The following is a 26444-nucleotide window of genomic DNA, read 5'->3' as shown; positions in this document are numbered from 1 at the left end:
CTTATTTGTATTTACTATTTGTGTTCCATGAACTTGGTAGTGCCAAGAAAGGGATGGACTGTAAACATTAGGGAGCTGCTGTCTATGGAAGTGGCCTCTTACATGCATGCACCTATATGGGGGTTCTACATTTGGTGACTGAACCCATCTTTGCCGATGCAGGCTGATCAGACTTAAAGACTAGTTTAAGTGATCAGTCTTGCCTGCCGTCTTGAGCCTGTACATACTAGGCAACAGGGGACTGAGGGTTTAATAGTTGAAGGCTCATTTGCCCAATTCTTCATATATGGTTTGAAATTTAGCCTAATTTTAAAAAAACATGTCAGCTCAAAAAGGAAGTCAAAAAACAAAGCGGACCAAAGAAGACAATGCGATGACCAGCAGATGAATAATATCACTCTCATCAAAGTTCCAGTCAAAGTACAAGTAAATAAACAAATACAGCACATGAACAATTTGTTTTTAGTGTAGTTTGTACAGCTGTCACTCTGCTTCAAGCTCAACTAAAACAACAGCCAAGACATTGCACATTGAAGAAAACTTGGCTTGAGAAACGGCTGTGATTGTATAGTACATAAAGAGTAAATGCGTCCACAGGAGCAATTGTCTTAGCCATAGTCATTAAAAAAATTCCCCTTGTGTGTACAGGTCAAATTTATTGTTCATAAAGCAACTGCGCATCCTGTCTGTTCTGTTTATCTTTCAAAGCTTCCAGCCAAGTGGCTTTTGGCGGAATTGGTTTCTGATTTCAGTCATTGACCTGTTCACACTACGTGATGCAGTCATGACAAAATTAAATATTCCAAAAAAGTCAGCCCTATAGACTGTGCAGGAATTTGTGTGTGTGTGTGTGTGTGTGTGTGTGTGTGTGTGTGTGTGTGTGTGTGTGTGTGTGTGTGTGTGTGTGTGTGTGTGGGCTGGGTGGGTGATGGACTCTTGAGTCTTGAGCCCTTTTACATTAGAGGATAACTTTCCCCCAATTATCAGCTTTAGTCGACAAGGACAGCCGAGTGTAAGAATCAGCCAGATTTTTGCCAAGTGTAGAGCCGTCTTTACACAAAGCCTAAAGTGAATTTAGTCATACTGTCCTGTCCTACACAACATATTGAGTCAGTAGGCCCCTCAGGATATTATTCCTATATATATATATATATATATATATATATATATGTGTATGTGTATGTGTGTGTGTGTGTGTGTGTGTGTGTGTGTGTATATATATATGTGTGTGTGTGTGTATGATATATATTTGTGTGTGTGATATATCATATCAGTAGTAATCACCAAAAAACAAAAAACTAAATATTTTGATATCATGTTTTTAACAGACAGACAAATGAATGCTATTGCCTATGTCAGAGATGGGGTCAGGTTCATGCACATTATAACTGTAAGCAAGTACATCGCAGCAGTATGTCACCTAAAAGGGTTTATCCGTCTGGCGCAGAGAAGCAAAAGAGGAGGAAAGCATAGGAGGACAAAAAACAGCAGGATAAAGGTATGTTTTCACGACCAATTACGGCATGTTATCATGAGCCAAGGCATGGCGAGCTAATGTCAATGAATTGTCTGCTGGTTTATTTTAAGACTTTCCAGCACAGTAGTAAGTCATGACAATGGTATGGTAACGATCAAGCATGGACATAATATTGTCGGTGGTGGGAGGTGGGTTTACCGTGGGGGGTGGGCCAAATCAAATTCTGCTTAGGGCCCCATAAAGCCTTGGGCCGGCTCTGGACTCACCCCTTCTGTGGGACTTTGGATTTTATGGCATAGTGGTACACTGACTGTGAATAGCTGTGGACCCTGGATAAGGTGGAGTGTCTGTGTTTTTCCTGGTCTGCAGATTTGTTCAGTTTGAAAGCCCACATTTCTAAATCTCCATTCTCAACAAAACAGCATTCGAATTGGCATCATGTATTTCTTTATATTTCTGACCATTATTCGATGCAATCCTGGACTGAATGAACTAAACAGGCACAACAGCGAGAGTAAATGTATTTTGTTACACTCCAAACAACCCTCAACTTCACCAATGAGAATTTTTTTAGTCATATCAACAGTGATTCAGTCCAGTTCATCAACTGAAAGTTTACCACTCTCAAATGCAAGTCAACGAGATCCTGTATCTTCAGAATCTAATGCTGTTAAATGACTATTTTGTTATCTCAGAGACCTCTTTCTCACAGTTTGTAAGTTACGATGTTCCTGAAAAATAATTTGCTGTCAAGTTAAAATCACAATGTATGGTTATGCTTTTACTAAAGCTGTTTGGAAATGTTAAGCCCAATCCTGGGCCTACTACCTCTGTGCAATGTTTTTTCCATTCCCTCAGATTTCAAAAGTAGAAAAGGCCTTGGTCTTGTACGTTTATTTATTTATGTATTTTAGTACTTTATTAATCCCCAGCCACTGAGGATGCCCAAGCCAGTGCATTCTGAGTGCCGGTCCCAAGCCCGGACAAATGAGGAGGGTTGCATCAGGAACGGCATCCAGCATCAAATCTTTGCCAAATCAAATATGGGGATCATAAATAAGATTTCCATACCGGATTGGTCGAGGCCCGGGTTACCAATGAGTACTGTTAACCAGCAAGGTGCTGGTGGAAACTATGCTACTGTTGGGCGAAGGAGAAGGAGAGGGGGAAGGCATGTCCAGAGGCAGCTAGAGATGAGGAAAGGTAGGTGTTCTGAGGTGAGAGTCAGAACTTTGAATGTTGGCACTATGACTGGTAAAGGGAGAGAGCTGGCTGATATGATGGAAAGAAGAAAGGTAGGCATATTGTGTGTGTAAGAGACCAGGTGGAAGGGGAGTAAGGCCAGGAGTATTGGAGGTGGGTTCAAACTCTTCTATCATGGTGCGAATGGGAGGAGAAATTGGTTAGGGGTAATTCTGAAGGAAGAGTATGCCAAGAACGTGCAGGAGGTGAAGAGAGTGTCAGACAGAGTGATGAGTATGAAGCTGGAAATCGAAAGTGTATTGCTGAATGTTATCAGCGCATATGCCCTGCAAGTTGGGTGTGAGATGGACGAGAAAGAAGAATTCTGGAGTGAGTTGGACAACGTGGTGGAGAGGGTACCCAAGGAGGAGAGAGTGGTGATTGGAGCAGACTTCAATGGACATGTTGGTGAAGGGAACAGAGGTGATGAGGAGGTGATGGGAAAGGTATGGAGTCAAGGAGAGAAATGTGGAAGGACAGATGGTGGTTGATTGTGTGAAAAGGATGAAAATGGCTGTGGTGAATACATATTTCAAGAAGAGGGAGGAACACAGGGTGACATACAAGAGTGGAGGAAAGTGCAAACAGGTGGACTATATCTTATGTAGAAGGCACAAACTAAAAGGGATTTGAGACTGCAAGGTGTTGACAGGGGAGAACGTAGCTAGGCAGCATCGGATGGTGGTCTGTAGGAGGACTTTGGTGACCAAGAGGAGGAAGCGAGTGAAGACACAGCCGAAGATCAAATGGTGGAAGTTCAAGAAGGAAGACTGTTGTGTGGAGTTCAAGCAGGAGTTGGTGGTAGTGAAGAGTTCTCAGATGGCTGGGCAACCACTGCAGAAAGAGTGAGGGAGAAAGCTAGGAAGGTACTTGGTGTGTCATCAGGACAGAGGAAGGAAGACAAGGAGACTTGGTGGTGGAATGAGGAAGTACAACAAAAGTATACAGAGGAAAAGGTTGGCAAAGAAGAAGTGGGATAGTCAGAGAGATGAAGAAAGTAGACATGAGTACAAGGAGATGCAGCGTAAATCGAAGAGAGAGGTGGCAAAGGCAAAGGAAAATATGTATGGTGAGTTGTATGACAGGTTAGACACTAAGGAAGGAGAAAAGGACTTGTATCGATTGGCTAAACAGAGGGACCGAGACGGGAAGGATGTGCAGCAAGTTAAGTTGAACAAGGATAGAGATGGAAATGTGCTGACAAGCGAGGAGAGTGTGCTGAGAAGGTGGAAGGAGTACTTTGAGGGGTTGATGAATGAAGAAAATGAGAGAGAGAGAAGGTTGGATGATGTAGGGATAGTGAATCAGGAAGTTCAGTGGATTATCAAGGAGGAAGTGAGGGCAGCTATGAAGAGGATGAAGAGTGGAAAGGCAGTTGGTCCTGATGACATACGTGTACAGGCATGGAGATGTTTAGGCGAGATGGCAGTGGGGTTTTTAATTAGATTGTTTAACACAATCTTGGAAAGTGAGAGGATGCCTGAGGAGTGGAGAAGAAGCATACTGGTACCGATTTTCAAGAACAAGGATGATGTGCAGAACTGTAGTAACTACAGAGGTATAAAGTTAATCAGCAACAGCACAAAGATATGGGAAAGAGTAATAGAGGCTAGGTTAAGAGGAGAGGTGACAATTAGCAAGCAGCAGAATGATTTCATGCCACGAAAGAGCACCACAGATGCGATGTTTGCTTTGAGAATGTTGACTGAGAAGTATAGAGAAGGCCAGAAGGAGTTATAGTGTGTCTTTGTACATTTAGAGAAATCATATGACAGGGTGCCGAGAGAGGAGGTGTGATGTTGTATGAGGAAGTCGGGAGTTGCAGAGAAGTATGTAGGAGTGGTGCAGGAAATGTAAGAGGGAAGTGTGACAATGGTCAGGTGTGCGGTTGGAATGACAGATGGGTTCAAGGTGGAGATGGGATTACATCAAGGATCAGCTCTGAGCCCTTTCTTGTTTGCAATGATGATGGACAGGTTGATGGACAAGATCAGGCAGGAGTCTCCATGGACGATGATGTTCGTGTGTGACATTGTGATCTGTAGCAAGAGTAGGGTGCAGGCTGAGGAGAGCCTGGAGAGGTGGAGGTATGCACTGGAGAGAAGAGGAATGAATGTCAGTAGGAGCAAGACGGAATACCTATGCGTGAATGAGAGGGAGGATGGTGGAATGGTCAGGATGCAAGGAGTAGAGGTGACAAAGGTATATGAGTTTAAATACTTGGGGTCAACTGTCCAAAGTAATGGGGAGTCCAGTAGAGAGGTGAAGAAGAGAGTGCAGGCAGGGTGAAGTGGGTGGAGAAGAGTGTCAGGAGTGATTTGCGACAGAAAGGTACCAGCAAGAGTGAAAGGGAAGGTTTGCAAGATGGTTGTGAGACCAGCTATGTTATATGGTTTGGAGACAGTGGCACTGACGAAAAGACAGGAGGTGGAGCTGGAGGTGGCAGAGTTGAAGATGCTAAGATTTTCATTGGGAGTAACAAAGAAGGACAGGATTAGGAACGATTATATTAGAGGGACCGCTCTGGTTGTATGGTTTGGAGACAAAGCAAGAGAGGCAAGATTGAGATGGCTTGGACATGTGTGGAAGAGAGATGCTGGGTATATTGGGAGAAGGATGCTGAATATGGAGCTGCCAGGAAAGAGGAAAAGAGGAAGGCCAAAGAGAAGGTTTATGGATGTGGTGAGGGAAGACATGCAGGTGGCTGGTGTGACAGAGGAAGACGCAGAAGACAGGAAGAAATGGAAACGGATGATTGCTGTGGCGACCCCTAACGGGAGCAGCCGAAAGTAGTAGTAGTAGTAGTAGTAGTAGATTAATCCTTGTGAGGCAATTATTTTGCTGCATTTAACCCCTCCTAGCTGTGTAGCTAGGAGCAGTGGGCAGCTGCCATGCAGTGCCCGGGGACAAACTCCAATTCGTCTTGCCATGCCTCGGTCAGGGGGACAGACTTAACAGTATTAGCAGTATTAATCCTAATATGCATTTCTTTTTGATGGTGGGGGAAAGAGGAGCACCCGGAAAAAAACCCACTGCAGACACGGGGAGAACATACAAACTCCACAAAGAGAACAACTTGGGATCACCCCCCAAGATTGGACAACCCTGGGGTTTGAACCAAGGACTTTCTTGCTGTGAGGCAACAGTGCTAACCACTGGGCCACTGTGCAATGTTAGAAGTCTTGCCCCTAAAATAATATATGACAAACGCTGACTTAATAGTTCTATCCAAAACTTGACTTAAGAAATTGGTAACTGATGACTTTTTATTGATGGTTATAAAGTCTATAGAACTGATAGGGTATGTAAGTGAGGCGGGGTTGCCATCTTTGTCAAATCAAAGTTCATTAGCTCTGTAACTGTAAATTACTAAAGCTAAACAATTTGAGGTCTTATCCATCCAAATGGGTGTATCAAAGGATTCTTCTATCATTGTGGTTGGTGGTTATAGACCCCCATCTGCCTCAAAGGATGTTTTTAAATCTATTTCAGATCATTTACATGAATTCAATGACTGAATTCACCCTAATGGGTGATCTAAATTGGGACTGGCTTTCATTGAACTCAGATTGTTTTAAAGACTTGTGTGACTCTTTAAACCTTGTACGCCTACAAGGCCAAATCCTAAAGCACAAAATAAATCTACTTTGCTTGAAGAATACATCTCACACATACACCTCAACTGGCATATTTTACAATGATGTCAGTGATCATTGTGCAATTGCTTGTGCCAGGAATACAAAATCCCCAAGGTAAAAAAAAAAAAAAAAACGCAAAAAACTTTTATTTTTAAATTATATTTTAAATACTTTGAAGAGCAGGCTTCCCTTCATGATTTGTATTACAGTGATCTAAGCAGAGTTACTCTGATTCCAGATGTTGAACTGACATGGGAATATTTTCACTAAATTTTCCTTCGTATCTCAAATAAATGTTCCCATTAAGAAGTTTAGGATAAGTGGTAGGGACAATCCCTAGTTCTCAGTCTTTCAGAACTCATTCGTTTAAGAAATAAATCTTGGGCACAAGCTAGATTTTCACACTCCTCTACTTATTGTGCCGCATTTCGAACCTTAAGGAAAAGTGCACCTTTATGATCAGAAATACCAAATCAGAGTTTTAAAGTCAGTTACAGAGAACCAAAATAGCCCCTTAAAATTCTGGAAGTTAATTAAATCCCTGTCAGGTACAAATGTTGCTTCAAGCCTCCCTGAACACATTCTGGTTGGCACAGATGAAATAAATGACAAAGCTAACATGATCAATCAGTTTAACGAACTTATCCATGCTGGGTCTATATTGGAAAGTTCAAATGTAAATGCATCTGTCCTATGTTCTTTCACTACTACTACTACTACTACTACTACTCTTGGCTGCTCCCATTAGGGGTCACCAGAGTGGATCATCCGTTTCCATCTCTTCCTGTCATCTGTATCTTCCTCTGTCATGCCAGCCCCCTGCATGTCCTCCCTCACCACATCCATAAACCTCATCTTTGGCATTCCTCTTTTCCTCTTCCCTGGCAGCTCCATCTTCAGCATCCTTCTATCAAAGTCAAAGTCAAAGTCAAAGTGTCTTTATTGTCCCTTGCAGGGAAATTGGTTTGCAGCCAGTATAAAAACTCTCATACAAAGACAAAACATACAAACACCAAGGCGGAATTGACAACAGGACATAGTGGGCAAGGAGAACCAAAGTAGATCAGATATAAAATATGAAACATAAAATATAAAAAATATAAAATATATAAAATAAATACAGATCAAGGAAACTAGCGAACTGCAGACAACAGATTAATACTATTTACTCTTTTAACAATTGGATGGCAGTGGGGACAAAGGAAGCCCTGTATCTCTTAATCCTAATACAGGGCATCCTCAACTGATGACCTGAAGGTAACAGCTCAAACTCTGGCCGAAGGGGGTGACCTTGGCACTCCAGAAGAGAAGTAGCCTTCCTGAACACCCTCCTATTATAAAGGTCAGTAAGCTAGCCCACTTGATAAGTCTATCGAGCCGTTTTTTACCGGCCAGAGTCAAGTCACCAAACCAAGCCACAATACAGTACATTAAAACTGTTTCAATAAAACTTCTATAAAATAGAGTCATCATCTGGGAGGAGATATTAAATGTACACGTTTTCCTCAGGAAAAAAAAAGTCTTTGTTGGACCTTCTTTGATGTGGAAGCAACGTGAGTTTCAAAGCATAATTTTTTGTCGAGAACAACCCGCAGATATTTGTAGCTGTCCACAAGCTCAGTGTCAGCACCTTTAATGCTGGTTGGTACAGGACTAGGAGGAGTCTTTCTAAAACTGATTATCATGTCTTTAGTTTTAGACACATTTAAGTGGAGAAAGGACTCATCACACCAAGATACAAAATCGTCGACCACAGGTCCATGTTGTTCCTCCTCCCCTTCAAGAAGACTTACAATCACTGAATCATCTGCAAATTTGAATATGTGTCTGATGGTATGGTTGCTGTGACAGACATTCGTGTACAAGATGTAGAGTAATGGGGAGAGGCAACAGCCCTGAAGGAACCCGGTTGAAGAGCACAGCTGATTTGAAAAGCAGCCATTAACCCTGACACACTGGGACCTATCAGTCAAGAAGTCCAGTATCCAGCCAACTAGATTGAGATCCAGTTTGAAAAGATGAATTAGCTTATCTGCTAACAGATGTGGCTGGATTGTGTTAAAGGCTGAGGAGAAATCATATCATGTCAATATCTGGACATGCCTTCCCGTTCTCCGTCTCCTCCGCCCAACAGTAGCATAGTTTCCACTCTGGTCTGACAGGACGCAGAAGAGGGCCAGGCTAAGCTAACTGCTAGCCCATGCAGACCGGCAGTTCCGACAGTCATCCTGGCTGGCGTTGGTTCTCCTGGACAGTGATTTTTTTTCTTTGTTAAGTTTAGATATATGTGTTTGTTTGGATATATGTGTTCTTGTAGTTCTTGTAGTTTTTGGATATGTGTTTTTGTCTTTGTGTTGCACTGCTGTGGGCTGGGGGAAACGATGTTTTGTTTCATTTCATGTGTGCAAGTACATGAAATTAAATGACGAAATTTTCTGATTTTTTTTCTGATTGTAATTCTGAGTGTCATCTTTGGGGTCATTCCGTTTGGTGCACATTTAAATGCTACTCAGGCAAATCTGTTGGCCTACACCACTCTATTAGCTAGGAGATTGATACTGTTCAAATGAAAGGAAGCTTTCCCTCCTACTGTTGCACATTGGATTGAAGAGGTTATGCATTCACTGAAATTAGAAAATATCACAATTACCATGAGAGGATCTCTATCCAAATTCCACTCAACATGGAAGGCCTTTTTAGACTTTGTGGAGGAGTTAGATGCTTGGTTGGTGGCTAGGATTGATGGGCTTGCAATCTAGTTGTCAACCCTTTCTCGTCTATTCTCTTTTTTAGTTTTGCTTATTTATTTACTTTATTTGTTTACTATTTTTTAGTTAATTTCCCCTTTTGTTCATTTAATTTATGGTTTTTACTTGTTTGCTTTGTTATTTTTTGCTACGGTTTAATTTATTCATGTTGTTTCAGGTGGCATGCCAGGTAGGTGGAAGTGTGATGGGGGGTGTTGTATGGGTCTATGGGGAGGGTGGGCAGTAGGCTGGGGTTGTAGCTGTTCGTGTGTTTTGAAAATTGAAAATAAACCTTGTTTAGAATATGTGATCCTTGGCCAATTGGGTGGATGCCATCATGACGAAAGAAGGCTGAGCATTTCCAGAAGAGGTTAAAATTGTCAATAAAAGCTATGTGCAAGCTCTATGGGTTAATTGCAGCCACGCGTGGAGGCTAAGAGTCTGGCTAAAATTACCCACGCCATGCTCGATTGAAGGGACGGGACCAGAGATAAAGATTCATTTAATATTGACCGTGAGAGAGTCAATAAGTTTGCTGAAGTCACGTTTTAATATTTCAGAGGTCATTCTGGAAATGTCATTAGAGCCAACATGGACAACAATATCCTGGGTGAGGGGGTGCTTGGCCAGGATGCTGGAAATTGTTTACAGGATCAGTCATCTTGGTGCCTGGAATGCAAAAAAAAAGTCACTGCAGACTTTTCCGTAAATTTCTTCACACTTGAATCGTCAATAATGAGCAAAGTTGAAGGGGAGGTGTCATGTAGAAAGTTGCACCCATCGTGATCGAATGGATGGAGAAGTATGGACAGAGAGAGGGGCAGGAGCTCCCCACTGCACCATTGTAAAGTGCGGTATGGAGTAACGAACTCTGGTGCGGGAGAAGTGCCCAGGTGTGACTGATGGAGGAATCAGAGGGGAGAGTGAGCTGTAGGACCCACATCACAGCAGGACAGATGGAGGAGAAGGCTGGGATTCCCTAGCCATAGGAAGAAGGTCATGCAGGTTGAGGATATCAAGTTCATTTTCCAGCTGGATGTCATAGATAGGAGGTGTTTGAGAGGAATGCCTCCCTCTCTTGGTGTGAGCACTGACCAGGGACCAGGGCTTGTGGTGGGATAGAGTAGAGGTGACCGGGACTTTAAGTCTAGCCCTGAGCTGGACCCGGGATTCATTAGGGGTGATGAGGAGAGGCAGGATCAGCAGCAGGACAGGGAGCAGTGGCATCAGGCTTTCGAGCACAGGTTGTGTCAGTCCACGCTGGGCCAAAAGTGATGATGTCCATGAACTTCTCAGCTTCCTGAATCTGGTAGAGTATGGAGATTCTCCCTTCCAACTCCGCAATATTATTAGCAAGACGGGCACAGCTGACACAGTCAGATGGGGAGGTGAATGGAGCCATGGATTATAGATATGTTGGTGACACAGGCCCAACAAGTGGACCCACTGAGGAAATTAGGCTTCAGATGATAGTTGGTAGTGTCCTGACACCTGTTATCTGCAGTCACCATTGTTAAGTTTGTTAGCTCACATGCTGAAAATAAGCCAGCTTATGCTAAAAGTGATTCAACCTGCAACAGGCTGTTCCAACCAGGAAACTAATAACTTAAAATCTGAGCATCCAATGACTAAAATCTTTTACCTTGTTAAAACATATAGATAAAGCAACCAGGATCTGAAAGTGTAGCATAAAATGTGGCTTAAAACTGGATAAAAATGTAAATTTAGGACCAAGGCTGCAAGTCATTAATTGTTATACTGAGTGGTACTTAACTCTAATGTACTACTACACTAATGACAGTAATGTAAATATTGCTGCACACCAGCACACACACACACAAACACACACACACACACACACACACACACACACACACACACACACACACACACACACACACACACACACACACACACACACACACACACACACAAACACTAGCACGTTCTTCGATAGTCCTCTCATTTACTCTTTTTCTCAGCGCTGTAGAGGGCCAGGGTGTTTGATGTGTTAGTTTGGAATTGTGATTATCATTTGGACCTATGCTGATTTTATCACCCATCTCTGCTAATAAAGGTTGGACTAAAGAACTGTGTCTGCTCGAGTCCTAAATCACTCTCTATTTGCTATATAGTGCGTGAAATTCACTTTTCTCTGTTTTATTTGAGTGTCTGAATTCTAACTGTTGAATTTACTCACAATATAATGTTCTCAAAAAGTCTCACAGTGCAACTGAAAATGTAGTATCCAATGCATGTAAGTAAGTAAAGTTTATTTAGTATAGCACCTTTCACAGTGCAAGGTCAAAAAGTGATTCTCAAGAGTAAAATTGTTAAAAAAAATAAGTCCATAAAACAGTAAAAAAGAAACAAACAGTTAAACATAAGCAATAAAACATCTTAAAAACACACAAAATTACAAACACTAGGCAGCACAAGGCGAGTCAAAAGCCAGTGTCAATAAGTGGGTTTTCAAAAGCTTTTTAAAGGCATCAAAAGAGACCGCAAATTGTATCTCTATAGGAAGAGCATTCCACAGTGTCAGAGCCACAACTTCAGAGGCACAATCACCTTGTTTTCAGAGGAAAGCGAGGGACAACCACTAAACCCTGGTCAGAAGACCTAAGCAACCTACTGGTGATATAGAAGGCTGGATCAGGTTGCGGGTATACACAAGTGCCTGACCATGCAGAGCTCTTTATGTGAAAACAAGAACCTTGAAATGAATCCTAAACTTGATGAGAAGCCATTGTAAAGAAGAAAAGATGGGTGTGATGTGAGTTGTCCTACTGTACCTGGTCAACAGCCTTGCAGCAGCATTCTAGACCAATTGTAGACAGTCCAGAATGCTGTACACTATGCTAAAAATACCAAAATACAATGTGTTGCCTCTTATGTGCTCTGTTTGTGCAATCTTTTCAATGTCAAATACTGAGGGACAGGATAAGAGAAATCCACAAAATTATTATTGTCATATCCAACATCTCCATTTGTCACTCCCTAAGTACCCTATTAAGTTTTGATATGTGGGGAATAGTGGATGAGAGAACAAGGGAATGATTCTGAACACAGCTAAGGTGCAGTGGTGGTGCCGTGGAAACCACTGGGTGACTGGGGGTAGGAGCCGGTGCATATTTACAAAAACACAAACAGAAACTCCAAACAGCTGTCAGTGTACATTATTTCAACCCAGTCCAAAATAATGTGCTCATTCCCCTCCATCTAACCTTCAATAAATTCACTGTTTGCTTGCTTCTCAGGGCTCTGCAGACTCCTACACCAGCCGGCCATCGGACTCGGATGTGTCCCTGGAGGAGGACCCAGAAGCTCTGAGGAAGGAAGCCGACAGACAGGCCCTTGCCACACTTGAGAAAGCCAAGGTCAGAGGTCAACTCTTGTTTCATCCTTCATAAACCTCACCCCATCCCTCATCCCTCCCACATCCAGCTCAGTAATGATAATAATATTGTTAATTTTGAGGATTGTCAGTCAATTAGAGTATTAATTCAAATGGTTATTATTGCAAAATTTTTCACATTAGTTGTTGGTGTTTTTACAATGGTAAAACTTTTCATCAGTATTCACAACAGCACTGACAGCATGATTTCTCTTCATAACTTGAAAGCATCTAACCAGTCAGACCATTTTGGAGAGCCACTCGGTGAATACTATTGTCTGCTCTCTCATGCATCACTGCTTCAGACTAAACCTGTGGCATTTGCTGTACGGACAAATGTGGGTTACAACTCTGGCCCCAACGATGACGTTCCTGTGCAAGGCATGGCCATATCCTTTGAAGCTAAAGACTTCTTGCACATCAAAGAGGTTAGGGCTGTCCAATCACTTCCTGTCATTTCAGTTCTGCTCCACAAACATGGTGTTACAATCACATTTCTTTTTGTATATGTTTGATGTGGGGATAAGTACATTCACACACACACACACACACACACACACGTATATATATATATATATATATATATATATATATATATATACACTACCGTTCAAAAGTTTGGGATCACCCAAACAATTTTGTGTTTTCCATGAAAAGTCACACTTATTCACCACCATATGTTGTGAAATGAATAGAAAATAGAGTCAAGACATTGACAAGGTTAGAAATAATGATTTGTATTTGAAATAAGATTTTTTTTACATCAAACTTTGCTTTCGTCAAAGAATCCTCCATTTGCAGCAATTACAGCATTGCAGACCTTTGGCATTCTAGCTGTTAATTTGTTGAGGTAATCTGGAGAAATTGCACCCCACGCTTCCAGAAGCAGCTCCCACAAGTTGGATTGGTTGGATGGGCACTTCTTTGAGCAGATTGAGTTTCTGGAGCATCACATTTGTGGGGTCAATTAAACGCTCAAAATGGCCAGAAAAAGAGAACTTTCATCTGAAACTCGACAGTCTATTCTTGTTCTTAGAAATGAAGGCTATTCCATGCGAGAAATTGCTAAGAAATTGAAGATTTCCTACACCGGTGTGTACTACTCCCTTCAGAGGACAGCACAAACAGGCTCTAACCAGAGTAGAAAAAGAAGTGGGAGGCCGCGTTGCACAACTGAGCAAGAAGATAAGTACATTAGAGTCTCTAGTTTGAAAAACAGACGCCTCACAGGTCCCCAACTGGCATCTTCATTAAATAGTACCTGTTAGAGCCTGTTTGTGCTGTCCTCTGAAGGGAGTAGTACACACCGGTGTAGGAAATCTTCAATTTCTTAGCAATTTCTCGCATGGAATAGCCTTCATTTCTAAGAACAAGAATAGACTGTCGAGTTTCAGATGAAAGTTCTCTTTTTCTGGCCATTTTGAGCGTTTAATTGACCCCACAAATGTGATGCTCCAGAAACTCAATCTGCTCAAAGAAGTGCCCATCCAACCAATCCAACTTGTGGGAGCTGCTTCTGGAAGCGTGGGGTGCAATTTCTCCAGATTACCTCAACAAATTAACAGCTAGAATGCCAAAGGTCTGCAATGCTGTAATTGCTGCAAATGGAGGATTCTTTGACGAAAGCAAAGTTTGATGTAAAAAAAATCTTATTTCAAATACAAATCATTATTTCTAACCTTGTCAATGTCTTGACTCTATTTTCTATTCATTTCACAACATATGGTGGTGAATAAGTGTGACTTTTCATGGAAAACACGAAATTGTTTGGGTGATCCCAAACTTTTGAACGGTAGTGTATGTATGTATATATATATATGTGTATGTATGTACGTGTGTGTATATGTATGTATGTGTATATAAATATATATATACACATATATATATATATGTGTGTGTGTGTGTGTGTGTGTGTGTGTGTGTGTGTGTGTGTATATATATATATATATTTATACTTCTGTATATACAGAAGTACAATAATGACTGGTGGATTGGGCGCCTGGTGAAGGAGGGCTGTGAGGTGGGCTTCATTCCCAGCCCTGTCAAACTGGAGAACACTCGTCTTCTGCAGGAGCAGAGGATGAGGCAGAACCGACTCAGTTCCAGGTAATGTAAAAGGTCCTTTATCTGTCAGTAGACAAACTAGCCCATAATACGGCTTGTCAAACCTGGATTTTAACTGATCTGCAACAACGCCTTATCACCAGGGGTGATGGTAAATTTCATAGAGGTTGGCCCCAGTGATAGTCAAGCAGCTGTATTTACCACCTTTGGAACAATATATATTCCCTACTGGTCCAGCTCAAATCCTTCCGTAACTCCATGTCTTCCCTGTTCCGTTTCCCTCTCAGTTCCTCTAGCGTCTAAATAAATAAAATGCTAAACCTGAATAGGATGTTCACGCTGCTTTTTGAAAGAAAAAAGTAATAATAATTAGGGATAGAAATGATTTAATATACTCTTGAAAAGCTGTGCAATAGGTCAACATGTTCTACATATTTTACCACAGCTCACCATTGCATCATATATTTTTATTTTATTTTCAATGTTTTTCAAAGTAGCCTAACCCTTTGCTTGTCACCCAATAGTAACTTGTGCCTGTCTTTCCCATCACAGTAAATCTGGAGGAAGTTCTAGTTTGGACGTTGCAACAGGAACCCGCAGGCCCACCCCACCAGGCACAGGTTAGCTCAGGGGTCATATGTTTAACTTGTGGATCATAATATTATTTGTGTGTGTGTGTGTGTGTGTGTGTGTGTGTGTGTGTGTGTGTGTGTGTGTGTGTGTGTGTGTGTGTGTGTGTGTGTGTGTTGTGTGCACGTAACGCAAAAAACTTGTAAATCGACCTTTTCATATTTTTACCTAAAATTTACAAAATCAACATTGACAAAAAAAAATATTATTAACAAACCCTTCTTGTGAGCTATAAACTTGCTCAACCCACAACTGAGCAAATTTATAACCTATCAGACAAAACCAATTGTATTTTACAAAAGTGCACAGTGTGACAACTGATGGTTTCATTTTCACATATTTTTAACATTAACTTAACATTTTGGAGATATAAGGTTCATCTAATTTTCTTCTAATAGTAGTGATGTGTGAATGAGCGAGTTGAGTGTGTGTGTGTGTGTGTGTGTGTGTGTGTGTGTGTGTGAGAGAGAGAAAGAGAGAGAGATTTTTTAAAGTTTTAAATTCAAACACTTTTTCCATGACACACAATAGTACTGTACAGTACAGTTAAAAACACAACAGTTTAATCACCTACTTAAAAATGGTATTACATATTAATGCATCACCTGCCACAGAATATATTGCATCATTATAGCACCACTTTTGATAAAATCACCCATGTTACTCATTCCTTTAAAGAATCTAAAATCAACCCAGGCTCTGGCTTTCACCAGTGAGATGAAAGAGGAAGTACTTCCTGTCCTGTCCTGTTCTCCACTCTGTTCTTCCTGCTACTGTAGATTGAAAGTTTGGCTTCCCCTACTACCAGATTCAGTAGTTGCCACTTAGAGGCGTCAGATTTTTTTGTACCCAACTCCCGAAATGAAGACAGTCTTAGACCACCTCTCACCAAACCATCTAAAAACATACTTCAGTGCATTAAAAATGTTATAGAGTCTATTGCATCTGTAAAAAACAATGAAAAACAGTCTCTACTTATCCAAAAAATGGGCATTTACTTGAAAATGTGGGGTTGATCACAGAGATAAAACTATTTGCTGCAATGGCACAATGTAGAATCCTCCATTGTAAATCACCAGTTCTTTAATTGATTAATTACTTATTTTTTAATTACTTTAATTAGGACTTAAGAGGTATAGTTTATATAGAATCTGTTAGGGTTTGTGGAAGACCCCAAGCGCACGACACCAGACAGAGATGGGGTTAGCCGAAAACTGGCGTACTTTATTCCTTACGCGTACAAATAGTCAGACATAGGAAGGCAATGAGTGACAAGGAAAAAAAACGGAAAGTCCAAGGGGAAAAAGGCTCGCGGGTAATCCAAACGGGAACACGACAGGATACTTCCACGGGGAAAATTTGCAAGGGAAAAACATGAACCAAGGGCTGGGATGAGTTCGTAGAGAAAAGGACCTTGAGAGGAGAGTGGCCGCTACTGCGGGTGCGGGGAGGTTACAACACGAACTGACAACGGGCACGTGGGAGGCCACCAAACTTAAGCCCAGCCCTGATGACTCTGCCCGGCCCTGACGAGCCGATTGGCTGCCGGCGCGGGGTGGGCGGGCCACGGTGCGGGGTGAGCGAGCCATAACAGTACCCCCCCCCCTCCATGGGAGCCACCAGGCGACTTGCCCGGCTTGTCGGGATGGGAACGATGGAACTCAGTGAGCAGCCCAGGGTCCAGGATGAGCTGGCGGGAGACCCAGCTACGTTCCTCCGGACTGTGGCCCTCCCAGTCCACCAAATACTGAAACCCCTGTCCTCGGTGCCGGACGTCCAGCAGCCGGCGGACCTTCCACTAGGGGTGCCCATCCACGATCTCAGGGGGAAGGCGGAGCCGGGGCCGGAGGCATCAGAGGACTGTGGGAGACAGGCTTAACCCGAGACACATGAAACACGGGATGGGTCTTCAAGGAAGCCGGAAGCTTAAGACTCACCGCCGCGGGGCTGAGAACCTTCCTGATCTCAAAGGGCCCGACAAACCAGGGGTTCAGCTTCTTCGCGGTGGACTGAAGCGGGAGATCCTTCGAGGACAGCCACACCCTTTGGCCTGGTTGGTACGTAGGTGCTGGGGACCGGCGTCAGTTGGCTCCCCGACTGGTGCGCTCAGCTGCCTGGAGCAGAGCAGCTCTGGTCACCTCCCAGACCCGTCGACACCGGTTCAGATGGGCCTGCACGGAGGGAACCGCCACGTCCGACTCCTGCACAGCAAAGAGAGGCGGCTGGTAGCCCAGGGACACCTCAAAAGGTGAGAGGCCGGTGGCAGAGCTGACCAGGGAGATGATGGCATACTCGACCCAGGGGAGGAACCGGCTCCAGGAGCTGGGCTTCTTGGCGGCCACGCACCGGAGGGCAGACTCCACGCTCTGGTTCATCCTCTCTGTCGGTCCGTTAGTCTCTCCTCTGGCTATCACCCACAGACTAACAGAGGCACCCAACCCCTTACAAAAGGCCCGCCATACCTGGGAGACGAACTGGGGCCCTCGGTCCGAGACGACGTCCAAGGGAAGGCCGTGGAGACGGAACACGTGGCTCGTCAGGAGGTCTGCCGTCTCAGAAGCCGATGGGAGTCTGGGGAGGGCCACCAGGTGCACTCCCTTACTGAAGCGGTCCACCACTGTCAGGATCACAGTTTTACCCTGGGAGGGAGGCAGTCCGGAGACAAAATCCAACGCCACATGGGACCAGGGCGGCTTGGAGTTGGAAGGGGCTGCAGCAGACCCGCGGGTGCCTGGTGAGAGGCCTTGCTGCGAGCACAGACGGAGCAGGCCCCTACGAAGTCCCTGACGTCGTTCCTCATGGTGGGCCACCAGAAATGCCAAGCCAGAAAGGTGAAGGTGCGGTGGACACCCGGGTGGCAAGCAAACTGACTGGCATGGCCCCACTGGAGAACTTGGGGCCGGACTGCGTCCGGGACGAATAGGTGGCGTGGAGGGACGTGGCTCGGGGCGGGATGGGACCGCAATGCCTGCCTGACCACGGTCTCGATGCCCCAGGTAACCACGCCAACCACCCTGGCCTCAGGAAGGATGGGAGTCGGCTCCTCTGTAGCTGGCTCCCTCCTCGGGTGTTGTCGGGACAGGGAGTCTGCCTTCGTTTTGTGGGACCCGGGGCGATAAGTCAGCATGAAGTCAAACCGACTGAGGAAGCTGGCCCACCGTGCCTGCCAACCATTGAGGTGCTTGGTTGCCCGGATGAATGTCAAGTTCTTATGATCCGTCCAGATGGTGAACGGCTGTTCCGCCCCCTCCAGCCAATGGCGCCACTCCTCCAGAGCAGCCACCACTGCCAGCAGCTCCCGGTTCCCGACATCGTAGTTCTCCTCGGCGGGGCGGAACCGGCGAGAGAAGAAGGTGCATGGGTGGACCTTCTGGTCAGACGCTGACCGCTGGGAGAGGACAGTCCCCAACCCGGTGTCTGAAGCGTCCACCTCCATGATGAACTGCCTCTTGGGGTCGGGGTGGAGCAGGACCGGGGCGCTGGTGAACCTCTCCTTGAGGGACTGGAACGCAGAGCGGGCAGCTGGGGACCAGATGAACGGCTGGGAGGGGGAGGTCAGCCTGGTGAGAGGTTCTGCCACGCGGCTGTAGTTCCTAATGAACCTCTTATAGAAGTTTCCAAACCCGAGGAAGCTCTGTAATTCCTTCCGTGATGTGGGATCGGGCCAGTCCACCACAGCCTGGATCTTGCGGGGGTCGGCCCGGGTCTTTCCCCTCTCAACGACGAAGCCCAGGTAGTCAACGGAAGGGGAATGGAACCGGCACTTCTCTGCCTTGACGAAGAGCCGGTTCAGGAGTAGACGTTGGAGTACCCGGCGGACATGCTGGACATGTTCCTCGAGGGTCCTGGAGAAGATGAGGATGTCATTGAGGTACACCACCACAAACTCGTCGAGCATGTCGCGGAGAATGTCATTCTTGAGAGCCTGGAATACCGCCGGGGCATTGGTGAGGCCGAACGGCATGACCAGGTACTCATAATGACCCCGGGGCGTCTTAAAGGCTGTCTTCCACTCATCCCACTTCCGGATCCGGACCTATAAGGGCACGTCGGGGGGATAGGCCGGGAGCAGCCTGGAGACATTTGGCATGACAGGAGGAGCTCCACTCCATGATGGTACCGGACGCCCAGGTGATGTGTGGCTCATGCTGCACGAACCAGGGGCGCCCTAGGATCGTAGGGACTAACGGGGACTGGATGATGAAGAACTGAAGTCTCTCCACATGGCTCCCTGCTATGGTGAGAGAGACAGTATGGGTGCATTGGGTGACGCTGGCCAGGCAGCGCTCGTCCAGCGCGGAGGCCTCCATGGGCTTCTCCAACGTCTCTAGTGGGATGTTAGCCTGGGCAGCAAACTCTGAGTCCAGGAAACACTCATCAGCTCCCGAGTCGAGGAGTGCACCCACCGTGAGCAGCTGGTCAGCCCAGGCCAGGGTAACGCTAACCAGATGGTTCTGTGGGGCAGGACGGCGGGAACAGGAAAGGCGGCTCACTAGGATCTCCCGGGGCTCCAGTGAGCCTAGTCTTTTGGCCGAGTGGGGCAACCGCTAATCAGATGTCACTTCTGGCCACAGTAGAGGCATTGACCCGCCTTGAACAAGGCCTCCCATTCGGCCGGATTAAGGCGCGTGCGCCCCAGCTGCATAGGTTCCTCCCTCATCGTGGCCTGAGGCGCGGAGGGAGAAACGGCCACAGGGAAAGTGGGGCGAGCAGGAGCAGGGGTCCTGTCAGGAGTGATGGACGACTGGGGAATGGACGGGGATCCACGCATGGCTCACTCGCGCCTCCTCTCCCGGAGGCGTCCATCGATGCGGATGGCGAGTTTGATCAGGTCATCGAGAGAGGTGGACTCCTCCCGGGTGGCTAGCTGGTCCTTGACAGCCTCGATGAGACCTCTCCGGAAGGTGACTCGAAGTGACTGGTCATTACAGCCGCTCTCAGCTACGGCCAGCCTGAACTCCTCCGAGTAGTCTATGACACTGCCACTGCCCTGCTGGATGCTGCTCAGCCAAGCACCAGGGTCCTGGCCACAGACTGGATGGTGGAATACCTTCCGTAGTTCCGCCACAAAGTCCCCGTAGGTGAGGCAGAAACTGGCCCTCATGGACCAGGAAGCAGTGGCCCACTGAGCTGCTCGGCCTTTGAGCAGGTTGGTCATGTAAGCGACACGGGCAGCATCAGACGTGAACATGCTGGGTTGGTGCATGAAGACCAGCTCGCACTGCATGATGAACGTGGCACAGGTCTCAAAGTCACCATCAAATGGTCGTGGGCTGGAGAGGCAGGGCTCCCGGGGAACTGGGTTGAGCCCCACAGGGTTAACTGGGGCAGCGGGCCCAGGGGGCGGGTTACCCACGACTCCAGGGGCAGGCTGGCCCAGCGGCTGGGTGGTGAGAGCCGCCGTGATGGTCTGCAACTGCCGCAGGATTTCTGATTGTTGGTTCGCCAACGCCGCCTGCTGGCTCGTTTAGTTACCCACAGAGGCCTGGAGGGGCTGGACCTGAGTCTGAAGATCCCTCACCGCAACAGAGGCCGCCTCTAGCTGCTGGGTGTGGGAGTTGGATCTGTCTGATGAGAGCTGCTTGAACCGGACTGGTCGGTACGCTCTCTGTGCCGGCTGGGGTCGTCATGGTCAGTTCGTACTGTTAGGGTTTGTGGAAGACCCCAAGCGCACGACACCAGGCAGAGATGGAGTTAGCTGAAACTGGTGTGCTTTATTACTAGCTCATACAACGGTCAGCACAGGAGGGCATCGAGCAACTTAGAAAACAGGAAGTCCAAGAAAAAATTCACTGGTAATCCAAACTGGGAACGCGGCAGGATACTTCCACAGGGAAACTTCACAAAGAAAACAGTAAACCAAGGGCTGAGAAAAACTCGGAGAGAAATGCACCGGGAGGGAAGAGTAACCACTCCTGCGAGGAGGTTATGGCACGAACTGACAACAGGCGCTGGGAGACCAGCAAACTTAAGCCCAGCCCTGACGACTAAACCCAGCCCTGACGAGTTGATTGGCTGCCGGCGCGGGGTGGGCGAGCCACGGCGCGGGGTGGGGTGGGCGAGCCGTAACAGCTGTACTTCACCTGTCTCCTCCTGTCCTCCCTCACCCACCTTACTGTCTGGCTGTACTTTACCTTTGTTCTCCTGTCCCTGCTCACTTTTCCTGGCTGTCTTCTCATTGTCCCCTTCTCGTTGTGGTTCTGTTGCTAAGTTTCCCCTCTTCCGGCAGGTGCCTTGTTAGAATCATTCCGTCCTGATGTAGAGTTTTTTTCTGGGCATGCTCTGATGAGCTGTCCCTTTCTACCACGATGAAAACCTCTCAAATTGTTGGATGTTACAAAAATTATATAATCAAAATTATCCACTCTGTTTGAAAGTGAAGTTCAGCTCCTCAGTCCTGTTGTTCAGGGCCGTCTGTTAACTGCCTTTAAATAAGGAAACTTACAACCTGTTATACTTTCCTTATTTGGGGAAACTCTTTTTCCGTGTCGAGATAATTCCCACGTCAACACTTCATCTCTAATGAACAGAGGAACATTTGAAAAAGTCACTTTTTTTGCCAGTGTGGCGACAGGCAGAACAGATATGAACAACGTATTGTTACAACAGCGGCCGGAGCGGAACCAAAAGAGGCAGTTCAGAGGCAGCGGAATCTTTAGCCACTGGGAGGGCAGATTTATTAACAAAATTAAACAAGGAAAAACACAAGAACAAAGTGTATTGTGTATGGTGCGTTGTTCGTCTTGTTTGTGGTACGTGTGTCTAAACTATGTGTGGTGACCAGCGGGTTGTGTTTGTCTAGGCTATGTGTAAGGATTTACTGTAGGTGTGGTGCGGTATGTAAATGGCGTGCCCAATGTATGAAATATGCATGCTGGCAAAGGTGTCCGTGATCCGTGATCCAGGAGAAGTCCAAGCGTGGTTTTCCAGGGTCCGTAACGCGTGATAGAGAGTGAGTCCTTTAGAGGTCCTAATCCAAAAGCCGGTAGTCCCAAGTGAGAGGTTAGGGTTCGTGGGAGAGGGCAGAGCTCGAGGGGTTTGACTGTGGCTTAGGCACGTTCTGGCGGCAACACAATGGGTTGGGTGGGGTCTTGTAGATTGGTGATGAGCTGATCACTCGCAGGTGTGGTGGTTGTAGATTGTAGACTGGTGCATTGTTGCTGCTTGTGTCTACGGGATGCTCTATGAGCGCGCGCAGACGTGTCTGGTGTTTCAGAGACAGATGATGGAGGTGTGTTTCGTGACCTCACGGTGGAGCCAGAGGGCCGAGCAGGGGCTGAACCACAACATGTAGTATGTTCACCTCAATTCCGTTCTCCACCACCGCGTTCGCTTTTTCAATGCGGTCAACAAATATGACCGCCGCATTGTTCATCCAAGCAGCGGACTTAGTCCTGATGTAACTCATAACCTGCCCCACGGCCAGAGTGCAGTCCTCCACAGAACAAGGGAAAGCCGGCACGATCTTAATGCCGTGCCATACCGGTGACTAGCACGCTGACCAGCAAACGCTGGCCGACTACAAACACACACAACTTCCCCCGCCCCAAAAAAAAATATCCCTATATACACACCAAACAAGCAAGGCCTACAATACACAATATTTACAATATTTACAATGAAATTTAAACATAGCAAAAAGTTTGAAATCACTCACTTCATAGAGTGAAACGCTTACACACCGCTCTTTTAGTCACGCCCCCATCCACTGAAAGAGAGAGAGGGGGGGGGGTTCCAGAAATACTTTAATAAAAATCACAAAAGAGTTACAACATAAAGACCAACATGGTCAGTAAAACAAGATTCACAGAATCTAAATCATCTCAGGACACTCCCCTAGATCAGCTCATCATCAACAATACAGCAAAGTACATTTTTACAACACCACAAATTGCGAAAACTTTCCAGATCTTCCATCATTTTGAAGTAGCAAAAATCTACTTTTAAACGAGCGCTTAACATTTTTATAAACACAAAAACAGCATCATCATCCCCAGCGTCCTCCCTTCTGTTTCTTCTGCTCAGGTACACGGCCATCTTTGCACTCCCCAGAATTAAATTAAGAAGCTGGCATTTGGCCTTGTTTTTCCGAGAGTACCTATAGCCCAGAATGAACATGGGTTTGGAAAAGACTTCCCCAAACAACCCAAAAACATTTTCCAGCAGAGTAAAAAGTGGCAGCAGTCGACAACATTCCATGAAGCAATTAAAGATAGTTTCACGATTAGAGCAAAATGGGCAATCATGGCTAACATCGGAATTAATGACAGAGACAAAAGCATTAACAGCCACGATGCCATGTAAAACCCTCCACTGCAGGTCTGCAGCTCTTTTGACCAATGGTGGTTTGTACAGCATTCTCACTCAGGACGAACACTGTCACTCAGACCTAAGTGAGCCCTCCTTTGGGGTGTCATGTTTACCATGTAATTTGTTCGTGTGCAGAACTTTAACATACATTTTGTACACCGACCTCCCATTTGGATCCTGAAAAGAAAAAAAGAGGGATCCTCACTTTTTAAAAGAGGTCCTGTTCAGTCCTTAAAATCTGGGGAAATGTTCACTGAAGAGAAAACATCCTTCTCATCAGGTCTAACAGAAGTGTTATAATACTGGCTCAACACTGTCCGCTCACCACTAGTGAGAGCTTCCCTCTATTTATTAAGCAGCAGCGTGAGGACATGACTTGATCTCAGTCCCAAGCGGGAGGCAAGATGAGCTGCATTGTCCATGTCTGGGCCTGCAAGCTGAACTACATGTCTCAGAGTCACCACGTTCGACACACAGAACTGCCTCAGCAGAGTTGGCCCCACTTGACAGACTGCACTGAAATGGATGCCATGTATGATTTGTTGCTGGAGTAGCCAAAACAAATTACCGTGTTGTCTCAGTCTCTCTTTAACAAATCCAACACCTTGAACAGCCCACAGTAGAAGTCAGGTAGGTCCTTGATGTTAAGCTGCCTCAAGTCCATCAAAACCAAAGATCTGTCCAGTCCCAGGCCACCTAGCTGACTCAGAATGGTGCAAGCCAGCGACCTCCACACTAACTCAGCAGGACTGTACAGAAACCTTTGCAGGAACTGGAAACAGAAGGTAGACCCCCCTGCTGCTCAGGTGGATCAGGCCCTGCTCTCCTTCAACCCTCAGCAGATACAGCATACACTGAGGCACTCAGTGCAATTTGTCCCAGAAGAAGTCAACAAGAAGAGCCTGGATCTTGGACAGCAGGTCTGGTGGGGGGGTCAACAACCGACAGGCGATGCCACAACATTGATGATATGATATCAAGCTGTTGACGATCAGGACTCGACCTCTGTAGGATATCTCGGTTAAAATCCACTTCGCCAAGCGACCTTTGACCATTTCAAGAACATTTTCCCAGCTTTTAAGAACAAGACTGATCACCCAGAAACACTCCTAAATATTTCCGCCCACCCACCTTCCAAGTAACCCCCCCAGGCAAACTGAGCTTTTTCTCCAATACGCCCTCAACACTGACGGCCTCGCTTTTGGTCCAGTTAACTTTGGTTGAAGATATTAAGCCAAACTGAATGATGTCCCTCTCCAACACATCAATATTGTATCATTGAGCACGCACACACTTGGTCGCCATTTCTATAACTGAACTTTATTTGCAGGTCTCTGCACATACATACAGGCAGTAGCTGTATAGCGCCCCTACAGGCCACTATCGGTACATCTCCCTTTTTCTAAAGAATAAGATAAAGTTGATCTTAAAGAATAAAAGATGATTATCTTCAATCTGTAACAGTACAATTATTACACTCCTCCCCCTTTTTTTCACAAAATTAAACACTGCTTTGGAACCATATAGCATACATTTACAAATGAGTCCAGAACCCAAAATGACCTCAAGAACAGAACTCCAAGGCTGCAATAAAACACAAAATAAAAAATAAAAAAACCCCACTCTGTGTGTGTTATTAGCACTCCTCTACAAGTCTCCTAGGTCTGACAATGATTCTACTTGGCCTTTGAACCCGCTCCACCCCCGGGGATGGTGGCTGAACCCGCTCCCCCCCAGGTGAGGGTGACTCGACGACAGGAGGGCTGTCTGCGTCTGATTGAGCATGCCCCCCTTCTATTTGCTCTCCCGGAGCCTCCCTGTCATGGCCATTCTCTACAGGCTGTGGTTCAGAGCGTGGAATCTTCAGCAGGTGTCTCCGCTTCCTGCGGATCGTGTTGCCGCTCTTGGTAAGTACCTCATATGATCTTGGAGCAGTCTCTTTGAGGACTTGTGCGACTGGTCCCCATCTTCCATCGCATCTGACTCTCACTAGGTCCTCTCGTTCCAGAGGTCTCAAGGGCCGTGCTCTTTTGTCATAGGCATGTTTGGACCTGTGCTCTCTCTGTGTGCGGTGGTCAGCGCGCTGGAGCAGGTGCTCCGCCGACAGCAGCTTTGTCTTGAGCTTCCTGTTCATCAGCAACTCTGCTGGCGAGTGGCCACATTCCAGCGGTGAAGCTCTGTAGTTGAGGACGGCCAGGTACGGGTCCTCACCCGCTTCCGCTGCTTTCTTTAGCAGCCGTTTGACGATTTGCACTCCCTTTTCCGCTAGACCATTTGACTGCGGGTACAGTGGGCCTGAGGTTACATGCTTGAATCCATACTGTTTAGCGAAGTCTGCGAACTCCTAACAACTAAACTGCGGCCCGTTATCACTTACTAAGGTTTCTGGAATACCATGCCTTGCAAAAATGGACTTAGAATGAGTGATCACTTGCTTTGCTGTAGTATCAGACAACAGCGCATATTCCGGATAGTTTGAATGGGAGTCAGCTACGATTAAATAGTCTCTCCCTTTCAGCTGAAATAGGTCTGCACCTACTTTTCTCCATGGCTCGGTCGGTTTGCTATGAGGCAGAAGCGGCTCTCTAGGCTGCATATACCTATGCTGTTGGCATATCTCACATTGTTGTACTAGAGTCTCAATATCTCTTCATGTATGGCCAAAACAGTACATCACGAGCCCGCCTCTTGCTTTTCTCGATTCCTAAATGGCCCTCATGTGCTAACTTGGCCATCTCTGATCTCATGGAGCTGGGAACTACTATTTCTTTACCTTTTAGGAGTACCCCGTCGATCACTGACAGTTCATCTCTGGTGTGGCGATACGGACTTGGCAGTATCCTGGCCTCATCTCCGGGTGAGAGGATGGCTGCTATGACATCCTGCAACTCTCTGTCGCTTGCCGTTTCCTGTGCGAGCTGGGCCCATTTCTCGTTTGA

General features: G+C 46.0%; 1 protein-coding gene across 1 annotated transcript in view; it reads left to right on the top strand.

Annotated features, from left to right (window-relative positions):
• cacnb1 (calcium channel, voltage-dependent, beta 1 subunit) overlaps positions 1-26444 on the top strand; it is a 481576-nt gene that overhangs the window by 354533 nt on the left and 100599 nt on the right. Inside the window, exons 3-6 of the mRNA XM_056288701.1 lie at positions 12365-12484; positions 12807-12929; positions 14471-14607; positions 15118-15185. Coding sequence (XP_056144676.1) covers positions 12365-12484; positions 12807-12929; positions 14471-14607; positions 15118-15185 — 448 coding nt within the window. The remainder of the gene's footprint in view (positions 1-12364; positions 12485-12806; positions 12930-14470; positions 14608-15117; positions 15186-26444) is intronic.

This window comes from Lampris incognitus, chromosome 10 (genome assembly GCF_029633865.1).
Source record: "Lampris incognitus isolate fLamInc1 chromosome 10, fLamInc1.hap2, whole genome shotgun sequence".
In the NCBI taxonomy this organism is placed as follows: Eukaryota; Metazoa; Chordata; class Actinopteri; order Lampriformes; family Lampridae; genus Lampris; species Lampris incognitus.
The sequence above is the reverse complement of the archived record's forward strand: the minus strand, read 5'-3'. Positions and strand labels throughout refer to the sequence as shown.